General features: G+C 39.0%; 1 protein-coding gene across 2 annotated transcripts; it reads left to right on the top strand.

Annotated features, from left to right (window-relative positions):
* The first annotated feature begins 400 nt into the window (after positions 1-400).
* Positions 401-22070, top strand: HELLS (helicase, lymphoid specific). 2 transcript variants are annotated; one of them, XR_010783994.1, is made up of 21 exons: positions 401-533; positions 4152-4274; positions 5573-5632; positions 6116-6152; positions 6245-6309; positions 6773-6814; positions 7573-7797; positions 8954-9136; positions 9370-9513; positions 10078-10274; positions 10949-11045; positions 11983-12144; positions 12653-12795; positions 13947-14085; positions 15493-15576; positions 15664-15783; positions 16120-16236; positions 17160-17319; positions 19187-19250; positions 19527-19623; positions 19787-19809. XR_010783994.1 is itself a non-coding variant. In XM_066554373.1 (21 exons), exons 1-21 carry the CDS (start codon positions 429-431, stop codon positions 21638-21640), a joined length of 2475 nt encoding a protein of 824 aa, XP_066410470.1. In that variant the 5' UTR covers positions 401-428; the 3' UTR covers positions 21641-22070. The 2 variants fall into 2 exon arrangements, 1 of the variants encoding a protein (XP_066410470.1); XM_066554373.1 differs by lacking the exon at positions 19187-19250 and adding an exon at positions 21543-22070 and having other exon boundaries at positions 19787-19863.
* Positions 22071-22483: the final 413 nt, after the last annotated feature.

Genomic DNA, 22483 nt, shown 5'->3' on the forward strand with positions numbered 1-22483 from the left:
CCCTGGGATCATCGGGTCCGCCCCGGCAGCTAGACTATGGCACCAAGTGCCACATCCAGTCTTCCCACAAACACCTGCAGGGAGGGTTACTCCCCCGGCTCCCTTGGCAGCCCATTCCAAGGGGAACGGCCCGCCCGGGCCCCTCCATGCCCGCCCCCGGAGCCTGCCAAGGGCCGAGACAGCCTCACGCGGCCCCTGCGGGCGGAGCGGGCGGAGCGGGCGGCCTCGCGAGAACGGCGCCGCCTCTCGCGCGGTTTGGGCAGCGCGCGGTTTTTGTTCTCGCGAGGCGGGCGGTGAGGCGGCGCGCGCGGGAGCGGGGCCGCGGCGGGGCAATGCCCGCCCGCAACTCGGGCAGCGGCAGCGGTGAGGGGCGGCCGGGGGTGACCGTGAGTGACCGTGCGCTCGTTGCAGAACCGCTGGGAGCCGAGATGGGGGAGCAGGCAGAGGCGGTGGTGATCACGCCGGCCATGCTGAAGGAAGAGGAGCAGCTGGAGGCGGCGGGGCTGGAGCAGGAGCGGCAGATGCTGGAGAAGGTGAGGGGCGTCAGGGGTCCCCACGGGCTGCGGGGTTTGCCGGGAGGCCGGGGCCGTGCAGCTCCTTCGATTTCAAAACAAACAAACGTGAGGGGCTAATAAAGGCCCTGCTGTGGTGTAAAGCGCCCTTTGATCATCCACCGGGGGCCTTTATTTTTCTTTTTGTTTTTAAAGGCTAGCGGGAAACTCTTGCTCTTAGGGAGAACCCTTCTGCATTTTATATGCATTGAAATTTGAGGTGGGAAGATTACGTCTTTGCTTCTGTCGTTCTGAGTCTAAAAATGTGAGGTATAATGCCTATAAAGTGACCTGATTTTTAAATAGGATAGTAAGTTCGCATTCTTTTGAATTTCTGTCTGAAACATTAAAGACAAAACTTTTCTGGTTTTGTTTCTCAAAGTGTACATAACACTTCTTTCCCTCTTTGGTTAATACAAGCTCGCCAGCCAAACGGCTTGAGTTCCAGAATAAGCCTGGTTATGTGTTTCTTTCAGTAGCGGGTATAGTTTATGCAGAACTGATGAAGTAGTCTAGCTAAGAAATCCCAGCTAACAAGGACCAGGTTTATGCCAGTCCCTGGCTTGTTTCTTTCAGTAGCGGGTATAGTTTATGCAGAACTGATGAAGTAGTCTAGCTAAGAAATCCCAGCTAACAAGGACCAGGTTTATGCCAGTCCCTGGCTTGGTCCGCACTCCTGCTCTTCCCTGCAGACAGCTGGGCGGGAGCTGCCTGTGACCTGGCATCGCTGCCAGCAGAACCGTACGCCTGAGCAAACCGGGAGGCCATGCTTGGTTTGTGTACCTTGGTTTGCCTGTGTGACAGGAAATAAAGACTGCTTCGGGGAAATGGTGCCTCCCACCGCAAGTTATGTCATCATTACTATGCTTCATTTCCCTCTTGCTGAGAATGTTTTCAAGAGTTGATGTTAAGCACTAGCTGAAACTAACCAGTCTGTTTTGGAGTGAGAACATGAGAGCATGGTGCTTCTAGACCTGTGCTGATCCCTTATGTGCTATTCTGATGATAATTTGTGTTTTGTTTCAGACGTAAGGAGATAGAAGCTTGAAGGAACTGTTTTCTTGAATGCTTTTTGGGGAATTGTATTCTAAGGAATCACAGAATGGTTTGAGTTGTAAGGAACCTTAGAGATTTTGAGATGTTCAAGAAACTATATAATAGAGAAATTAGGTGATGGGGTTTTTTCCCTATCTTACATTGACACATTATTCTAAGGGCCTGAAAATGCCAGTCTTTAAGGCCTAGAACTAATTTCGATTACTCTTTTTTCCTTACTCTAAGATAGGTTAAGTTTTATAAAGGTATGTTTTGATGATGCATTATTTTGTGATACTGTTGTTAGAAAAGAGTATCGATTCTCCCAGAAGTCTCATAACATTCTTTGTTGCAAAGTGTAAGTGATGATGTAGCATGTTGGAACTTCAGGTATTCCTTGCTTAGACTAGAAACTAAAAATTTGAAAGTAATACTTCTTGAAGGTAAAGAGGAAACCCTTGTAGAGCAAATTTTCTCATTGCACAGGAACTATTGAGAAAAAGACTTAAAATTTTAATTTCTTTCACAAGGACCACTTCTGTAATGATGCTGTAATGTGGGTTTTTTGTATTCTCCATTTCTTGAGAATGCACAGGACTTACCTCTAGCAAGAATATGCCTTCATTCTCCTGTATGCTTTATCACCTTTTCCCTGTGCAGTCAGAAGACAGTCAGACCAAGGGATTTACTCCTGCAGTTACCACAGGCATACTGGGGACAGCTTCTGTGTTTCCTATGCTTGTCACTTCGGCAAACCCCCTGGCAGGTGATCTGTAAGGCAGTTCAACAAAGGAGTTGTCAGTTCTTTTTGAGGGATAATGGTGAAATACCACTGTGCAAATATGTGTGAATGTAGCGTGGTGCCAAGAGTGGCAAGGTTTTAACCTTTTCAGTCAAAAAGGGGAAGAAAACCCACTGTCATAAGGCTTCAGGGTTTGAGTCAAAAGGCACAGTGAGATGTCATTAAAGTGCTGTTCATCTTTGAGTTTTCTTTTTTCTGCTTGAAATTTTTGAAGTTGGTCGAGGAAGCACTCCTTCAGTTTGACCAAATAAGAATGCTTTGTTCACTCCAATAAAAAGTGAGCAATAGCAGTTTGCTGAAAAAGTAGGTTAGTTTAAATTATATTCTCTCTTGGCATTGCCATTAAGAGTTGATCTTTCTGAGCTCAGATACCTGTCATCTGAAGGTAAAAACCTGGACTGGGAGAGTAGAAGCAAGGAAAATCATGAGAATGCAATCTCCTCCTCTAGAGAAATTGTGGGAATAGATCTTCCTCTCTTAAAAGAACATTGTGATTGCTACCTGGTTGGAATTACTTGGAGAAAATCAAGTTTTGATTTCTGGGGGGACAGACATTCTCCACCTTTTCAGTGTCTCCCAGTTTGTCCCATGGTTCAGGAAATGTCCCATTTCCTTGCCTATTAGTGTATTTCGATTCAGAAGAATCCCTTGTTTTTCTGTGTCTTAGCGTGCCCTTCCCCCTGTGTTTCTTTTGAAGGCAGTGACATAGATAAGCATCTTGTAAAGCCCTGCATCTTGTGCTCTGAGTTTCTCTTGGAGATGCTAATTTAAAACTTTTCACTCTATAACTACTGTAACAGTTGGGGGGATCTGTCTCTTCTTCCAGGTAACAAGCAATAGACAAGAGGAAGCATCCTCAAGTTGAGCCAAGGGGATTTTAGATGGAACATTCCTGCAAAATTTTCTTCACTGAAGGGGTGATGAAGCACAGAGACACTGCCTGGGGGAGCGGTGGAAGCAGCACTCAAAGTGCAGAGATGTCACACTTCCAAGGCATCCTTAGTGTAGTGGTTTAGTGGGAACTTGGCAGTGCTGGTTAATGCTTGGACTCCATGATCTTGGGTCTTTTCCAAACTAAATGACTCAGTGACTTGTTTGGTATCTCGGTTTTGCAAGCAATGTTAGATGAATGCAGAAGGGTGAATGTTTTTTACTTTTTGGGGGTGTCTTGATGCGAGTTTTAAAGAGTAATTTGCAAACTTCTAAATGCACAGCCCTGACTAATTCAGCAGCAGTTACTTTGCAAAGCAGGTGTGGATTTTGTAAGTGAGTAGAAGTTACTGTTTTCATATTGGCAATTGACTCGAGCCCTGTAAAACCATGTGATAGTTTTGTAGCTGTCTATATCTTGTTCTTAATGAGAAACTAACTTGGTGTAAATGTACATGAAGGGATATAATAATACTAGGGAAGCTGTGCTGAAATTTGCCAGGTAGGGTTTATTTCCTCAAAAATTTTGCAGACTACAAATAAACTGAGATTTAATTTTTGTGTTGGAGTTGAGGCATCTCTGAGTCTTTGAATGCCATGTGCTGCTATACCAGGGGTATGCATGGTGCATGTGCAAGTGAATGCAACTCTGCGACCTTACAGCGCTTCATAGCTATGTGAGAGTCCATACAGTCACAGATCATGGAGTATGATGGCTGAAATGGGTCTGTGTGTGAGACACTTCAGAGTTAATGCTTTTAACACAAGCCATGGTTCTTCAGTATAATCACCAGTGTATCTGCAAATGGTTGACATGTCTTTTTGTTGGCCAGGCTCGCACTTCTTGGGACAGGGAATCAAGTGAAATGCGCTATAAGAGGCTTCAACATTTGCTTGAAAAAAGCAACATCTATTCCAAATTCTTGCTAACCAAAATGGAACAACAGCAGCTAGAGGTAGGTGTGTTCTTGTTTGCAGTGGGGATTCTTAAGGTGCTGTCTCTTTGGGGGTTTTTTCCATCCAACTGTTTGAAGTAAAAATGTTTTTAACATTGCATTAGTAACATTAAAATCTACTGGAACCTAGTGCATAGGAATGACATTATGCTTTTTATCTAGTGTTCAGAATTTGTTCTCTAAATTAAAAGATGAATCAGAATGGAAGAACATGAATTTAAAGTCACAGTGTAAAGGTGGCACTGATGCCTTTACAGTTCTTTTGGCCTGAGTGCAAAGAAAGCAGAGTAAGTATTTCAAATAAAAACTGAAGTTTAAGGGAGCTAGAAAACATGGAGGGAGAATAGAAGGTGCAAAGAACTGACAAGCAGGAAGGTGAGTAGCCTGTTCGTGTTATTAACTGAAAGCTGAGGATGAGATATACCTTCAAGATGCTAACTTAGGCCTCCCTCAAACAAATCAGTGAATTACAGTGACCTGAGGCCATGCTGTTCCCAAAACAAGAGTTTCCATAAAACAGTGTTAAGTGTCTTCTTTTTTTTTTGAATCCATGGGCTGCTGAATTCATACCTAGCTTGGTCTTGACTTTTTTAACTGTAGGTTTATGGACAAGCTTGCAAGATTTTATGTTTGAGAGAGAGGGAAAAGCAGGAAAAGATTAAGAACAACATTTTCTGTGAAGGGACACTGATAGACTGTAGGAACCTCCTCTTCAAAATACTTCTCTAGTTGAACTGTCAGCTCAAATTCATGGTTATTTTATTGCTAGAATGTGTATTTCAGTACTAAATCTTGCTCCATCTGATAAATACCAAAGTCTTCTACTCTTTCTTCAGGATCCTTTTGCTTTTACTTCAGCAAGCAAAAATAGTAGATGGAATGAAAATCTTAAGTTCTTCAAGACATTTCATGTGTCTAGGCTATTTACATTGCTGTCTGTTTTGCAGTGATTATGTAGTATGTGTAAGTTGGATAAATGGAAAACTTACTGCAGTAGATTTAATCTTCAGGAGTTTGCAATTAGGAATATTTTTGTTAAAATCTTTCTAAATTACTGTATTTAAGTGTTTAAAGTATTTACTGACAAGCAGTTTAGAGCAGTGGCACTTTCTTGTCCAAATTTTGCTTTATTGTTGTAAGTTACACCAGAACAAACTTAGTGGGGATGCAAAAACAAAGTCTACAGAGTACATGGAACTCGGAATTAGCAATGCAATCTATTGCTTCTGTAGTGGATAGTACTCTTGTGGGTGTTATGGAAGGGTAAGAATTGCATGTGTGATTTTTATTTTGTTAAGGAACAGAGGAGGAAAGAGAAGTTGGAAAAAAAGAGAGAGATGATGTTAAAATCTGCCAAGGTAAGATTAAGTAGCTTTATGCAACTTTATAAATAAAAGTCTGAGAAATTACAATGCTTGTTTTGACCAAGGTAAGTAAAATAAGTTTGATTGTCCAGTATTTGACTTGCAGGATCTATCTAATATACCATATTTATTTTAACTGTAGTAAGACTGTTTGAAAGTGCTTAAAAGTTGTATACCATGACAGTAATTTTTAGGGAATGTTTTTGACTAGTTATTATTAGAGAAAATGGTTTCAGTTTGTCTTTAAGGAGTTTTTTGTTTTAGCAATGATTGCTTTGTTCAGCCAAAATAGTGAATAACTAGCAAGAAAAAATAAGCAGAAATTTTTTTCTTTTGCTGTGTTTTTGAAAATGTTTAGTTGTAGAAATGTTTCAAGAAGCTTTCAGAGGTAATTACACCTGATTACACCTTTTTGTCTGTGTCATGATAGTTAGAAATGCATAAGATGATGAACCTCTTTCTATGGTTATTTTCTAGGGTCAAAACCCAGTTGATGGCAAAGAGGAGAAATCGGGTAATGTATTAGGCTCTGCCTTTTTTCAGTGCTGGTGGGTTTGATTTCTTTAATGTTCGATGCATTGTATAAATTAAATTATTATCTTACAGGTGCAAAAAAGAAGAGAGGAAGAGAAGATGGGACATACAACATATCAGAAATTATGTCCAAAGAGGTATGCCCTAACTATAAATAGGTTGTCTGGATTTTTGTAGCACTTTTAATGGGTGAGTCAATATCTGTGACATCTGTATTTTAGAGCACTCCATTCTCACACATTGCTACCAGATATTATCAGCCATCAGTAGTCTATCTGTATGCAAAGATGTATGGAACAAGCAGTGTTGTCACAGCTGTAGAGGTTGGATACTCTTGTTTTTTCAAGTCTTTAGGAAGGCAAGCTGTGAAGAGTCTATGTTTCCAATTGAATTTTCAGCTACCCTTTGTAATTGAAACGTATTACCTGGTGTGTGGTCTTGTTTTAGAGTCACTTGTATGATTAATGATTTTGTATATTAAGCTTTTTAAAGTATATCCAGATTGAAAGATGAATGAAGAGATTGCATGAAATACAAATTACAGTAGCCTTTAAGGTTGAAAAGCATATAAGCATGTTTTTTTTCCCCGTTTGTTTTCAGGAAATATTATCAGTGGCAAAAAAAAGTAAAGTGGAAAATCAGGTATGTTGACACATATTATTGCAGTTTAAGAGTGCTAAGCCCAAAGGGAGGGAGGGCTTTTTATATTTTGTAGTGTATCCCTAAACTTTACTTGTAAATAAACATCTTTGCTAGTTATTGAAGTCCTGAATTAAAGTTTAGAAAGGTGGTATAAATGAATGCACTTAAATACTTATTTCAGAAATCCAAGGCGAAAACTTTTAATTTGTTTTTTAAAAGACTGAGTTTGAAGGTATTTATACTTCATAGATTGCTAGTAGCTTCAGAAATAAAGGAAATAGGAATTTATTAGAAAATATTTGTGTGTTGGTGTTTAAGACTTTAAACCAGTAATTTTTCAGCAGTCAAGTGTGGAGATAACAGGGGAGGTCTCTTTTGCTTCTGTAGTTCCAGAGCTGCATGCACAGTGTGAATTGCTTCCTAACATTTGAACAGCTTACAGAAAGGAAGGCCCTTCTGCTTACAGAAGGGAAATTGCTGCATTGAATGCCAGCCTCTGTGAGGAAGGTTTTAAGTCTGTTTACTGTTATGGGTAGAAAATTATAAGCCAAAGAGCTTCAGTAGCTGTCACTGCTCTTAAATTCTAAAGGAGAAAAGAGTTGCTCTTGAGTTGACAGTTGACTCAAAAGAAGTCTTTCTGTCAGAGACTGAGTTACTTCACTGCACGTAAAGGCTGGTGTTAATTGGGAAGAAGTATGTCTTAGCAGGCTTTGATGTGCATTGCACTTGTCACATGTTCCTTGACCTTCCTTCTACAGGATGAAAGCTCTGCTGACAACCTGCATCCAGAAGACCTGCAGAAAAATGGAGACTCAAACAGTGTCATTAAGGACAGGTTGTGTCAAGCTGTACGACACAGTGCCAAGCAATTTCTTGATCCAGTGCGAAAATTTAACGGACAACCAGTGCCTTTTCAGCAGCCAAAGATTTTTACTGGTGGTGTAATGAGGTGGTACCAAGTGGAAGGCATGGAGTGGCTAAGGGTATGGATGCAGTTGAATTTGATCAGAATTGCTGCTGATTGGAAACTGGTGTGGAGGGGAAGACATATTAGAAGTCTATGGTCATAGTTGGTACAGGGAAGGCGAAGAGGAGAGAGTTATGGTCTTTCATGGTACAAGAATCTGGTGTTATGAAAAAGTTGTCAACCAGCAAATAAAATGTTTCAGTGTGCGAAGGACGTTGGTTTTTCTAAGCCTTTCTTTATAGATTTTCTGACTGGTGTTCTCCATCATCCCTTTTTCCATCTCTTTTCTTGTTCAACTCAACCTCTCCTTTAAAAGATTTTGTGAAAGCAGGACTATACATCCTGCTGAGGAACAGCCTCATTTGTTTCTCTCAAGGGCTTCAACACCTGGCCCAAAGGTATTCAAAGATCTGATACCTTTGCAGGTTTGACACAGATGAATTTTCATTCTCTGTATCCTGGAGTCTTAACTGTTACTGGAAAGTGCCTAGTGAAGACAGGCCTCTTCTGAAGGGAAAACCAGTTTCCTTAGTTGGGCTCTCAGTTATAATAACCTTTTTATGTATCTTTATTGAATAGTAGGGAATGGCCAAAGAGCAATTCTGTGTCTTTCTGGTTTTTTGTGAGAGGTTGCTCTGCTCTTTGTCAGAGTAGGCAGTGTCTGCACAAAGAACTTTGGCTGGAGCAGGTGGCTGTGTTGGCCAGGAAGTGCACCTTTTTCTTGTGGTGAGGTAGCTACAGGAGCTCCATGCCTACAGAAGCTGCTTGAATAGATACCACTGAAATGTCAGCACAGTCATTTGGTCTTTTGGAAAGCAGAGCTAAGTGAAGTTTTGAAGCTGGGATGAGTAGAGGCTTGGTTAATGCAAGCTGTACTTGCAGTAAAAGTGCCTTCTGGTGCAACACTAAATTATGTACTTTCCTTCAATACTGTTCTGGTTTTTCTGCCCTAGTCAGGCACTTAGCTGGCTAGACATGCATACAACTACATGAGAATATCCAGCATTTACAAGATGCTGGTATTTATTTTTATTAAAGAATCATCTTCATCTGTAATATAAAATGGGCCTAGTGTAGGTAGAGCATTTTCACAGATGTTACATTCCTAAAGATCTTTGTTTTTCCAAATGTGTGTTGGTTATTTTGCATTTACTTTTTTTTTTCATATGCAGATGCTTTGGGAAAATGGTATTAATGGCATTTTAGCTGATGAAATGGGGCTGGGGAAGACAATCCAGTGTATTGCAACAATAGCACTGATGGTGGAGCGAGGGGTCCCTGGTCCATTCTTAGTATGTGGTCCTTTGTCTACTCTTCCAAATTGGATGTCTGAATTCAAGAGATTTACTCCAGAGGTAAAAGAAATTAGACTTTTCTTCTTCTTCCTTATTGTTTAATTTCTATTCTAATTCTTTGCCTTGAAGCTTTCTGTATATAGAACGTCATTTTACTTGTAGCTGTTTATGTGGTTACTACAAACTGTGCTGTGACCTGTTATGTATTTACAGCCATCTTATAAGAGATCTCGCGATTTCTACTGTCCTCCCATGGCCATCATAGTCCTGACTTGTAAATTCTTTTTTTACAGATTCCACTGATGCTCTATCATGGAGCTCAGCAGGAGCGTCGCAAACTGGTTCGTAAAATCCGCAGCAGACAAGGATCACTGCAAATCTACCCTGTGGTCATTACTTCCTTTGAAATAGCAATGCGAGACAGAAGTGCCCTGCAGGTACCCAAGTTCTCTTAGCCCCAGGACTGTGTGTGCCTCAGTACTGATAGCAGTGCTTTTGAACACAGAGAAAACCCCATATGCTGCCTGTACAATAAGTTTCATACTGTAGCATGTATATTGGCATTCACTTCTGTTTCCTTGGTAGTAGTAGCTCTGCAATTTAATGCTTAAGTTCTTCAAACAGAACATTATTCTAAAAGCAGATAGTTACAGAATACCTGCTCCTTTTGTTACCTTCCTGTAGGTGATGATTAAGGATGTTTAGAGCAAGAACTAAGTGTATAAATATTGTGGTTAATATCACAGTGGTTGTTTCAGCAAGATGAGTTTCTTGTAGAAGTTTTGTTTTAACCACCTAAGCTTTCTAAAAGGCAGTCACATGAAGATGTGTGACATTATCTGTTTGGGTTCAGCTCTATTAGTCTGGCAATATGAAAAACAGTAAATAGAACCTTTGTAACAGGCAGTATCAAACAGTCTTATTAGTGCTTCTTAATTAATCTTACACCTGTTTTGATGGAATAGACCTAAAATTTACTGAAATACTTTTTATTTTCATAGAACTGCTACTGGAAGTATCTCATAGTAGATGAAGGTCACAGGATTAAAAATATGAACTGCCGCCTTATCAGAGAATTGAAACGATTTAATGCAGACAATAAACTCCTGTTGACTGGCACTCCCCTGCAAAACAACTTGGCAGAGCTTTGGTCATTGCTTAATTTCCTGTTGCCAGATGTGTTTGATGATTTGAAAAGGTAAGTTGCAGTCTGATGGTGGAAACTATTTCTGTTTGTTCTGTTTGAGTATTATTATGACTCTTTAATTATTAAACTTATCAGCATGTGAAGAGTTGCTTTATGGTATAGTTGTATTCCAGTATGATTATTTGGTGGCAAAGGCTTTGAAATATGTCTTGCCTCACACTTAGTTGTTTCAGAAAGGAAGGAATTAATTGTTGTCTCCCTAGATAGTGGAAGCTCAGCTGTGAGCTAAGACATAAACATTTGTGGTGAGAGATGTTTGTTTTATCACAAATGCCTGGTGCTGCTTTTTGGAGATTCTCAAAGGTGTTTGGATGAAGCTGTCTGAGGCTGGCAGACAGGACCCACAGATCCTTCTCTGCAGCAGTAGGGGGTCAGGTGGAAGAGCACTGCCAAAAGAGTGTTTTGACTAATTTTTGGAACAAGCTATAACCTAGATGGAATATAACAGGTGATAATGAATATTCCAACTAGTACAAGTATTTTTACACATCACATAAAACCTCAGGCTTCTGAATTGACAGGTATATTTCAGAAATTCCTCCGATACACCTTCTATTCATGATGGATGTGAGTGCTTTATTTTTTTTTTTAATCACAGGATACTTCGTAGCTGTTATTCTTCATTATTTTAGTAAGGTATTTTTTCCCTTGCTTTGTTTTTATAGCTTTGAATCCTGGTTTGATATTACCAGCATTACAGAAACTGCTGAAGATATTATTGCTAAAGAAAGGGAGCAAAACATCTTGCATATGCTGCATCAGGTTTTCATTTATCCTTCATTTTGTATTTTTTATTATATAGTTGTAACATTATCCATTCATGTCCTGAAGTGCGTCAGAATCTTGTTTGTGATGCTGAATTTTGGTCTGAGATTTTTATTGTGGCACTTCTGGACTTCCTGAGACTTGTAGGGTTCTTTTCAATCTTTGCAGTACTTACAAATGCTAAAAGAACAATGTATCTCTTTCATAGCCACTCATTTTTGTTCTTGGAACTGTATTGAGTTTAGTCAAACTTAATTGCAGTTACAGACTTCAATTCACAAAGAGACTTAATCAGTGTATTTATTTTGTTGAAAGATAACTTTGAGGAAACTGAATGTAGCTTTTAGGTGTTGAGCAGAATACCTTTTGACAAACTAGTTATGTAATATGGCTGTCTTCAAATTTACACTTAAAGCTCTTCTTTAAGAGAGTGTATGGAAGTAAATGCTTACAAACCTATCATTTTTCCATTATAAGCTGTTGGTGAGGGATCTAACCTGAATCTTCTGTGTATAATTGTTGATGACAATTTATTTAATTTGGTTAAAGGTTTTGGGCATTTTCAGAAAAACTTGATTTAAGAAATATAACAAACAAAATGAGCAGTTTTGTATTAAGATTACTTTCAGTTACTGGAATTTGTAAGAAAGGTCTGTAAGGTAGTTACTACTGCAACCCTGCTAAGCACTTCAGAAGTTTTTACATGTTAAGGGGTGTGTTTCAACACGTGTTAGTACCAGCATGTGCATGAAAATGTTGAGTAGGCATGCATATTAAAAACCTAAATATATGTGCAAATTAACTCTCTTGCTTTAAATTGACAAAGTAGTGTTACATCGGTAGGCCTGCTTCTGTGTGGTTGTCTTGTTTTCTTTGTTTTAAACTAGTTGTGTTGACAGCTTTGAGTAATTGTAGCATCTGCTCACTATTTCAGATTCTGACACCATTCTTACTGAGGAGACTGAAATCGGATGTTGCTCTTGAGGTCCCTCCTAAACGAGAAGTTGTGGTGTATGCACCGCTGGCAAAGAAGCAGGAAACTTTCTATACTGCCATTGTCAATCGCACCATTAGGAAACTGTTTGGAAATAATGAGGTAGCTGCTGATAAGGATGTTAGCAATGTGCTAGTTTGTAATAGTTCATATGCAAAACCATATTGCTACTGCTTCATACCCGTTGTAACTAAACCTGCTTTTATTCTTAAAGTTTTAGTCTGATCTATTTGTTATCCATTTCAATAGTGGCAGTTACTGTGATAGGCCTGTGGCACAGAACTAAAACAATAGAAGTGTAAATATAGTCTTGATTACCTGTAGCTTGGGAGGGAAAGAGCACTGTTTTCATAGAGTTGACAGTTTCAGCTTTGAATCGGTAAGGTATGAATGTAGCTTTCTAAAATCAAACAGAAACTTTCAAAAGCTACAGTTGTAGACCTTTACAATTTGGCTGCATATTCTACTTAGCCAAGATTTAAGCTGCTGAGTCTAAATAAGTGTTGCATGATGCACATCACTGAGGCCTCTTTTCAGTTTTGAGAATTGGATCAGCACAGGCTGATTCTGAAGCTGGCTGCTGTTGATGCAATGTTCTCATTTCCCACAGGAAGAAGTAGTTGAGTTGAGCTCTACAGGCCGACCAAAACGCCGTAGTCGGAAAGTGGTTGATTATTGTGAAGAACATAATGGTTCACCTGATGACTTGGAAAAATTAATCAGCAAAATGCAAGAGGAAGTAGAAAAAGAGAGGTGCCTGTCTTGAATGATTTTTTTTTCTTGTTGTACTGTTTATCTCCCTCTTAGTTTGTTTCCAGTGTTTTGCTTACTGAAATTGATCAGGAAGAATGGCATTTAGTGATTCACAATCCTTATAGCTTTATTGTTCGTTTCTTTGATTTTACCTGGTATTCACTGAGCCATGATAGCAGTGATTATTGTACCATCACTCACTGGCTCAAAAGTTACAGTTAACTTCAGGACAATATTGTGGTTTAACCTGAGGCAGCAGCCAAGCACCACACAGCTGCTCACTCACAACTCTATCACTGGGGTTGGGGAAAGAATCAGAAGGGTAAAAGCTGGAAAACATGTGATTTGAGATAGAGATAGTTTAGTAGGGAAGGCAAAAGCTGCACATGCAAGCAAAACAAGGAATTAATTCACTGTTTCCTATGGGCAGGCAGGTGTTCAGCCATCCACAGGAGAACAGGGCCCCATCATGCATAGCAGTTGCTTGGAACAGTGTCACTCCAGATGTCTTCCCCTTTTCCTTCTGTTGGTGGCTCTAAATTGGTTGAAAGTCCCTTGGGCATAAGGAGGATCTTCAGGCTGAAAAGTGTTTATTTTGCTAGATTTTTATTCTAGTCTAGTTCTAGTCTAGTAGCCTCTTGAGAACAGACAATTAAATCTATGTTTGTGTTAGATTTGTGGTATGCACGGATCCCTTATATTGGAGGCAGTACTTACATGTAGAAGAGCTAAATAGCTGTATTCATTGTGATTTCTGCAATGAGGCCAAAATGGGATAGGCAGACAGCTGATTCTGGAACATCTTGGGTATTGCTCCCCAGGAAATCTGACCCTGCGGTCTGGTGAGGACTTGGTTCTGTTCCTTTTTCTGCTGGGTGACTTGCACAAGTCAAATTCTGCTTCTAATTACTACTGACTGCTCTTTTATATTTTAAATCAATAATAGCAAACAGTTATGCCTTTGTTGCCAAGTGTGGTGCTCTAAAAAGTTTTGTCTGGTAATAGCTTTACAGACTAGAAGGGATTTTGAGCATGTCACAGCATGTGACTCCATTGCTTGATTTTCTTGTAGGGTTTTTTTTTTCTCTCAAATATTTGTAGCATAATAAGGGGACACTTTCAGTACTAATAAGATGTTGTGTCTTTTCAAGGCCAGTGGTAGAAGTGAGCATTCCCATGGATTCTGAGGTGAACCTTAAGCTGCAAAATATTATGATGTTACTGAGGAAGTGTTGTAATCACCCTTATCTTATTGAGTATCCTTTGGATCCTGCGACACAGCAATTCAAGGTACACATTTTAAAAGCATTGGAGAAAATTCGTTCCAGGCACTAAAAAGCAATAGACTGGGAGGTGATGGCAGTAAAGAATGACCTTTTCAATGTATTTGGCATATGCCTGCTATTGAATTCCAGCAGTATACTGAATCAGTATTTGAAACTTCCTGTAGCAGCAGTAGCAGGGACCTGTTCAGCTGCTGTGCCCATTCAACCTTTGCACAGTGCTGCCGTGGTGTTCTTCATTGTGACAGTGCTCTTCTGCTGGTGGAGAGTTATTCAAAGAGTTGCTGGCTTCCATTTACTCCAGGTGCTTTAGGGGCTGCCTCAAGGTCTCCTCACCAGGGTTATTTTTCAAAACAAATGCTAACCTTGGTGAGCTGTTCATGAAGTAAATTGTACATGCTGCAGGAGGTGCAGTGATAGCATTTAAGTGTGAGTTGTTGAAGGACTGTACCAAATATAACAGTCATCTGCTCAGAGAATACAGCATCCTTCCTCAAAAGGGAAAAATCCAAGTTATATCAAAAAGACCAGGTGATAGTTTAATCTACACAAATCAGATGGAAATACAGTAAAGTATGAAATAATTTGAATTGAAAGAATTTTAAAGAACTGGAAGTTGCTTGTACATTCTAAATGTTGATGTAGGTATGTGTGTAGCCATGTTTCCTATTTGGTGAGTCACAACAGAGTATGCTGTACTCCAGAGTATGCTGTTGAAGTGTATTAATGTAGAGTCAGTGCATAAAAAGCAGATTCCCCAGTCAGGGAGGTGAGGGAAAATTAGTGTGTTGAAAATGGCGACTGACAGCTGACACCACCCACAGGAGTTAGTACTTGCTCAGGAGGATATATTCCTAATTACCACAGTGGCTGATGTATGTTTCAGATCTTAGAAGTTTCTATTTCCCTGCCCTTAGCCCATGGCAAGAGTTAGATCTAGCAAGCTCTCTTGAAGAGGGGTTTAAGGCAGCAGTGTGAATGAAAACTTGCAGTGAACTTTTCGCCGCTTGGCTGGTGTGTAGTAACTTGTTCAGCAGTGCCTCTCTGTGTCCAGCAGGGGGAAGCCTTGTGTCTTAATTACAAACTGGGAAAGAAACAGCAGCATTATTCCATGAGGGAAAATTAACAACATGAGGGTTTCTTCTTCCAGAAATGGGGTGAAAACTAATTAGTTTTAAAAATAATTATTTGGGCATATGAAATGGTGGAGTTCAATTTAGTTTCATTATGATGTAAGTGATTCAATGTTGTTTGCTTAAATTAACATTATTTCCAGTAGTGTAGCTTTTAGTTAAGAAAATGGTGCACACTTGTTTCAGTGAGATTTCAGAGAGCTTTTGTTGATGCTTCTGAACTGGGGAAGCCATTGGTCTCCTTCCCTGCTAATATATGATCCTTTCTTCCCTGTTCCAAGGTTGATGAAGATCTAGTAAAGAATTCAGGCAAGTTTCTACTCTTGGATCGAATGCTCCCAGAACTTAAAAAGAGAGGACATAAGGTAAAGCTGAAGATTATTGGAGGGATGAGATACAGTCATCTCCTTAGGAACAAAAAATGTTATTAAGGAATCTTTCTGGTTTTGTAGGTCTTGTTGTTCTCACAAATGACTATGATGCTTGACATTTTGATGGATTACTGTTACCTGAGAAACTTCAAATTCAGTCGATTGGATGGCTCTATGTCCTACTCAGAGAGAGAAGAAAATGTAAGTACATGGGCATGCCCTGTGAGCACATTAGCAAATTGTGCTTTTGCTGTGACACTGGGGTATGATTTTGCACAGCACTTCGCCTTCAATAGGCAAAACACCTCCATGCTGAAAACTGTATTCTGCCTTAGTATCTGTACCTCAGAAATACTGAAGCAGTAAAGTGTGCTGCTAAGCATTACCTTAAGGTATGCCTAAAATGCAGTGCTTCTTAAAACCTCTGACAGCTTGTGTTGTATTTTCTGTGATCATCTTTTTAAACAGGTCTCATTAACCATTAGCTATGTTATATTTGGTCCATCTACTTTTTTTAATATATGAAATCTCTTCCAGATGCATCAATTTAATACTGACCCTGAAGTCTTCCTGTTCTTAGTGAGCACAAGAGCTGGAGGCCTGGGCATTAACTTAACTGCAGCAGACACAGTGATCATATATGACAGTGACTGGGTATGTTGACAGATTGTTAACCTAGTGATAGGTGTCAAAAATGCTTTCTTTTGCTGCTTTTGATAATCATTTACTAACCCATTATGGTATAAACCATTTCTATAACTTTAATGAGATGTTACGTGAATGCAATAGTAGCATGTTAGCACATGCATGTGTTTTGTTTGTGAAATAATACAGCCTCATTTGAAAAGTCTTGGGTTACTGAATACAACATTAGAGCTGGTTTCTGAGTTTGCCCCTGAGTTACTAAAAGCAGGAGGTTTTTTTGTGTTGTCAATACATTTCCTTCTTTTTATTACTTAAATTTGAGTGTAGGTGGACCTTTTATGGGTTCCCTGTTCACAACAGCTGCCGTGTTAGTACCAGCTCCATGAATTTCCTCTGTGATTTGCCACATGTGTTTTAGCTAGCTAGGATTCTGCTGCTCCTGTAAATCTGGAGGCTGGGGAGAAGAGAGATTGGGAAGGAAATGACTGAGGACCTCTGCATCTTCACTTTATTTTAGTAGACAGTGCTGCTATTTTCAGCTTCAGATATGGCTGAAAACTTTAAAAATACCCTTGCTTATCCTCTAACAAAGAAACCCAACACAAATCTCAACTAAAATTATCATCTAAATCTGTTGCATTAACCATTTCCATCTGCAGAAACCTGCAGCACATAGTGCAGAAGTTGTAGTAGTAGGTTACAGTAGTGCAGTCCAAGCTGGCTGGGTTTCTCTGCCTCTGCAGCTATAGCAGCAGAGCTTGTCATGGATAAGCTTAAGAGTCAAGAGTGGTAGAGTTGTATTGTACTGTGTCTCTTGTGCTTCTGCACTGACTCTAAGCTCCCCTTCAAAAATGCTGCATGTGCTATGTCCTTCAAAAAAAGGATAATAGTATATCTAAATTGTTACTGATTTATTTCTTTTATCTGCTCAGAACCCCCAGTCAGACTTGCAGGCCCAAGACAGGTGTCACAGAATTGGCCAGACAAAGCCAGTAGTTGTTTATCGTCTTGTGACAGCAAATACTATTGACCAGAAGATTGTGGAGAGAGCTGCTGCCAAGAGGAAGCTGGAGAAGCTGATTATCCATAAAAGTTAGTATCTTTCTCTTAGGACTTCATGTCAACATGTTCCTTCTTTAAATCTCAATCTGTAACAAATTTCAGTGTCCTGTTTGCCTCTGTCCAGTGTGTATAACCACTGAAGTCCAGTCCTGTTTGAACAACTGGCCAGTGCTAAATAGAACAATAATCCTTGGGTTTATGTACAGAGCAATGGTGATTGTTGTGGTGTTCTTGATTATATAGATTGTCATACTGAAAAAGTCTTTAGAATGTAATTGCTTTGAAGTGTCCTTTTTGGGGATGAGTTTTTCTTGTACAGATCATATAGGAATCCTGCCTTGCTTGTGTAGCTTATTCTATTTGTGACATTTGGACTGTAGCTCCTTACATATAGCGATTTCCAAACATTAAGCTCACTTGAAGAATTGCAATTCTTATTACTTGGCTGCTGAACAATAACTAGTTTTATATCAAACTTCAGAGGAGGCTAAAAACTTCTCATCATTTTTGTATTATCATATTGAGGGAGAACAAAGCCTTTTCATGAGGGCATAAAGGGACAAAAAGGCCACACCTCTTTGTACTGCACAGTCCAGCCTAAGCTGTGGTTTGCCTCTGGTTCTGGATGATGTTATGTTTAATAATTACTTTATCCTAGCATTAGCCTTTTTCTCTGTAATCTTTTTGCACTGCGGTCTTGGTGTGACTGCCAGGGCTGCCTCTTCATAGGCATGTTGTTGATCAGTATACTTGCTTGGTTTGGTTTTTTTAATGATTTGATAATGGTCCAAACTGAAGTTAAAACCCAAGCAGCAAAATGAGCCCAGAATGGGTTCTAATAGATGACTGCCATGTGGTAAAGCAGCACTGGAGACTGGGACTACTTGTACTGGAAGGAAGATAAGTGTCAATGCCTTCAGTTTTGCAATAAGTTGAATATTTATCTTGGCATCTATTGGTGTATCACATGTACATCTTGCAGGTAGGGGTGTCACTTCAGGAACCTTTGGATTCATTGTGTAAATGTAAAGCTGATGTTATGGATCCTGTTATTGTGAATATTTTAACAGTATTGGAACTTAGGAGAAGCAGATGAGGAAGGAAAATCACAAAACTAACTATGTAGGGTATATACAGTACAAATACTGGAGCTTAAGAACTGGATTTTGTTACAAAACATCAATTTTTTTTTTTTTTTTTGCTTTCCATCTTGTGCTTCTGTTGCATTGAAGAAAGTTGCTTGGGAAACTGTTCTTTTCTTGCTATCATGGCAACTTGAGTCCTGCATGGCACTGATTTAATACCATGTGGTTTGTGAAACTCTGAAAGCTAAAAGTGAGAGACAGCATCACTCATAATGCATGAAAGGACCTGGACCCTGTCTGCCAGTGCTGTGGATGTTAATGGGGGAGAGAATCCTATAGCTTAGACTGCTCTGGAACTTGAATCTGATTTGCACTTCACAGATAAACTCAGAGTTCTTGAAGGGAGATGGGAAAAGATGTAGGGAGGATTTCTGAAGCCAAGATACAGAAAGGACCATCAGTGTGATGAAAGGAATCAGTGAAGACACATTAATAAAATGGATACAGATGCTGATAAAAACTGAGGAAACTTGGCACAGAACAGCAAGTCTTGCCAGTCTCTTTGAAATGTGTAAGACTGAGCTTGATTTCATGCTCAGCTTTGGTTAGGTAATAATCTTGTAAAGTTTTTTTACAGTGGGACTGACATCCAGATATGCTGTAAATAGGTGCTAGCATAGTCTCAAGCAAGCAGTCTGTGTCAAGGGTATTACTTTGTCTGTTTCATTAAACTGAGGCTGTTCTCTCTGCAAACCACATCTTTCACATATTTCCCGTCTCGTGGTTAATACAACTTACTTTGTTTTAACCAGCTTACAATACAAAGGGAACAAACTTCAGCATCCACCATATAAGTTTATTTACAGTCTTTTTACTGTAAGTAGAACTAATGGCTTTTTTGCTCTGTGTGTTCATGTGGGCATGTTGAATTGGTGTTTCAGTCAGTCCTTCTGCATACTACATATATGTCTACATTCATACACATTATAAAAGGTGAAAGGCTGCATGCAAACCTTCATGTACTTCTGAGTCTGTTACTGTAAGGTGTGTTTACATGAGGACTAAAACAGTGAAACCTAGCATTAGTTTTGATATTCAACAGTAATTTGTTCTAATCTCTGTGTGCTTTCTTAAAATTTATTCTTTCTACAGATCAGTTTAAAGGTGGCAAATCTGGTCTAGCACAGTCAAAAAGCTGCCTAGACCCTCAGGAATTGTTAGAATTACTGAAATCCAGAGACTATGAGAGGTATGCAGATTTCATATTTTCTTGGCCCATGAGTTGGTAACTTGCAAGCAGCTGTCAAGAGCTCTCTTGTCTTATGAAGTGGTATGTGGGTATTCATAGAGGAAAGAATGTCCTAGGGATTCTGCTATGTGACAACACTGAGAGATTATTTTTTCTTTAACAGGGAGGTTAAAGGATCTAAAGAAAAAGTAATCAGTGATAAAGATCTAGAGTTACTTTTGGATAGAAGTGATCTTATTGGTAAGTCTGAGTTTTCATGTTTTCTTTATTCTGTTCAGCAGTAAATTCATATTTTGTAAGAGTTCTTTGTATGTAGAAAGCTGCCATAGCTTCTTTTCCAGCTGTGTTGTCCATTGACAAAGGACCCTTTGGTCCCTTTGTTGACATTTTCAATATCGTTTGCTGGAGAAAAAGTAACAGAACTTAGGAAAAAGTATTCCAGAAAGCCACATTCAGGCATGCTGTGCCCTGAGCATACTGTGAATGACAAGCATAGATTGGGAGGTGTTCTGCAAAGCAGCTTTCATGGAGAGCTGTAATTGATCAAAATAGAAATTATTCTCAGAGAAGATTTATTCCAGCTAGCTTAAAAAATGTACTTTGATGCTGTTATAATTCAAAATACATTGATCTAACATTGTCTAACATTTTTTGGGGAAAGAAGTCAAGTCTAACATTTGGAAGAAAGAAATCCAGCTTTTTAGAGCTCCCATGAATTTTCAGTGGATCGGCTGTTTAGCAAAATAACCCAAACCAAACCACAACTCTTTTTTGAGGTTGTCTGCAAATTCTAGTGCTTGATCAGGCCAAGATATCATTGAAAAAAAACTCTTAACTTTCCTGAGTGGAAAAATTGTTGTCCAGTAATAGATCTGGAATGCTTTAGTGTGATTAGTAGATTTAGTATGCCTTGTTTCCCTCAACATCTTTAGCAGAACAAGAACTCCAAGCATAGATACAGGAAAAAAAACCCAGTTATTACAGAATTTAGAACTAAAAATTTTAGCCTTAAATAAGTATATGCTGTGTGTAGTTTGTGTAAAATTAATTTAGGAACTTAGGAAACTTTTGCTATATTTTAGATAATGTAGGAAAAAATAAGGCACTGTTCTGTAAAACGGCTTATTTCAGTTAACTGGCTGATAATATAGAAAATTATTCTTGATGAACGGGTAATAAGATCTATATCTTTACAAGTTCAGACTGTGAAACAATCTGATTTCTCTTTCCAAGTTGAAGAAGGTGCTGTTTATCTTGGTTTTTTTTAGTGTGCAACTTACTTATCATGGTTGCTTTTTTTTCTTCTTTGTTATGCAAATCAAAGTTAATATAATAAAGTTGCCAAAAAATATTAATACAAAGATATTAGTCTGGCACCATATACTGAATTTTTGCTATAGCTAACTGCAGTTTGTGCTTTAGAAAGCAAAATTCCAGCTCCCACCCTGATAAGCCATAATTATTAAATTTATATAAACATAATACTTTCTCATTAGCTTACTATTCACTGGAAGGGCAACAAAGTGATGGCAATTTCCAGGAAGACAAGTTTGCAGGTCCTTGGAGTTTTGCAAAGAATATTACTTATCAGAGCTGTAATTTTATGTTTCTCCTGGTAATTTGACTAAATAGTTTTTCTGGGTATTTTTTCCAGGAAAATGAAACTAGTTCAGGCAGCTTTTAGAACTGCTTTTCTCCATTCACATTTAGCCAGAGATGTTGGATTTTTTTCCTAGAAGCATACAGCTGAAAAATTATTTTTGAATACAAACTCCTAGTAGCCAACTGTTGATAAAAAGGAGCAAAATGGTGTTATCAGCTTGTTCTCCAATTCTGCAAAATGTTTTTTTCAACTTGTTTTCCAAATCTGTTTTCTACTACACCTTTTATTGTTGACCTTTGATTTGTTTTAATCTTAGATCAAATGAAGGCCTCTGAAAAAATGAAAAAGGAAAAAATGGGTGTCTTCAAAGTCCTAGAAGAGTCATCAGAGTCCAATGCAGAATGTGTGTTTTAATATGCAAATGTGGCCTCTAAGTTTTCAGATCTTCCAGAGATGTCACTTATGCTTGCTGGTCCTCGATGCTGACCTTCCTTAAGGCCTTATTCAAATCCCTTGTGTTCTTCCAGTGAATTTTAACATGTTCTAGACTATAATGCAGGTGGTTAGTGGTAGCTTTAGTAGGCTTTCATAAAGAAAATGAGCATGTTTCACATTTGCAGCTAGTTCTTGTACTCAGTGGTATAAACTGGCAAATTTGTTAAAAAAATCTTCCTGTGGAAGTCCTAAGCCCCAGTTTTTTGGTTGTTTTTTTAAAATATGGTGTCAATTATAGTTTTATTTGGAAGGGAGAGAACATGTACCTTTGTTAAAGCCATTTGTGTAGCTTCTGTTTTTAACTTCTGAGAATTATTTTGATTAAATAAATATCTCTTTTGTTCTAAAAGTCCGTGGAACTTGACTTCTTAAACAAGCAAAGCTGATCTAATAATTAACACTTTCCTACTTATTTAGCACATTAGCCAATGTCATACATTTAAAGAAAAACAAACTAACCCCACAAAACAGCAGAAAAACACCCACACACAAAACAAAACCCAAAAAGCAATGAGCCTAAAAATCTTTCTGGTGCAGACATTACTTCTGTATTGACTGCTGGTCAGCCTGTGCAGCTGAGTTGCCCTTTTGAAGCAGGTGTAGGGAGCTGCAAAGCTGCTGAAGAGTCTGGAGCAGAAGTTTTGGAGTGACTGAGGGGGCTGAGTGTGTTTAGCCTGGAGAAGGGGGAACTTACCATTCTACAGCTACCTGAAAGGAGGCTGTAACAAGGTGTTGGTCCCTTTTCCCAAGTAACAAGCAATA

This window comes from Molothrus aeneus, chromosome 8, assembly GCF_037042795.1.
Source record: "Molothrus aeneus isolate 106 chromosome 8, BPBGC_Maene_1.0, whole genome shotgun sequence".
NCBI lineage: Eukaryota > Metazoa > Chordata > Aves > Passeriformes > Icteridae > Molothrus > Molothrus aeneus.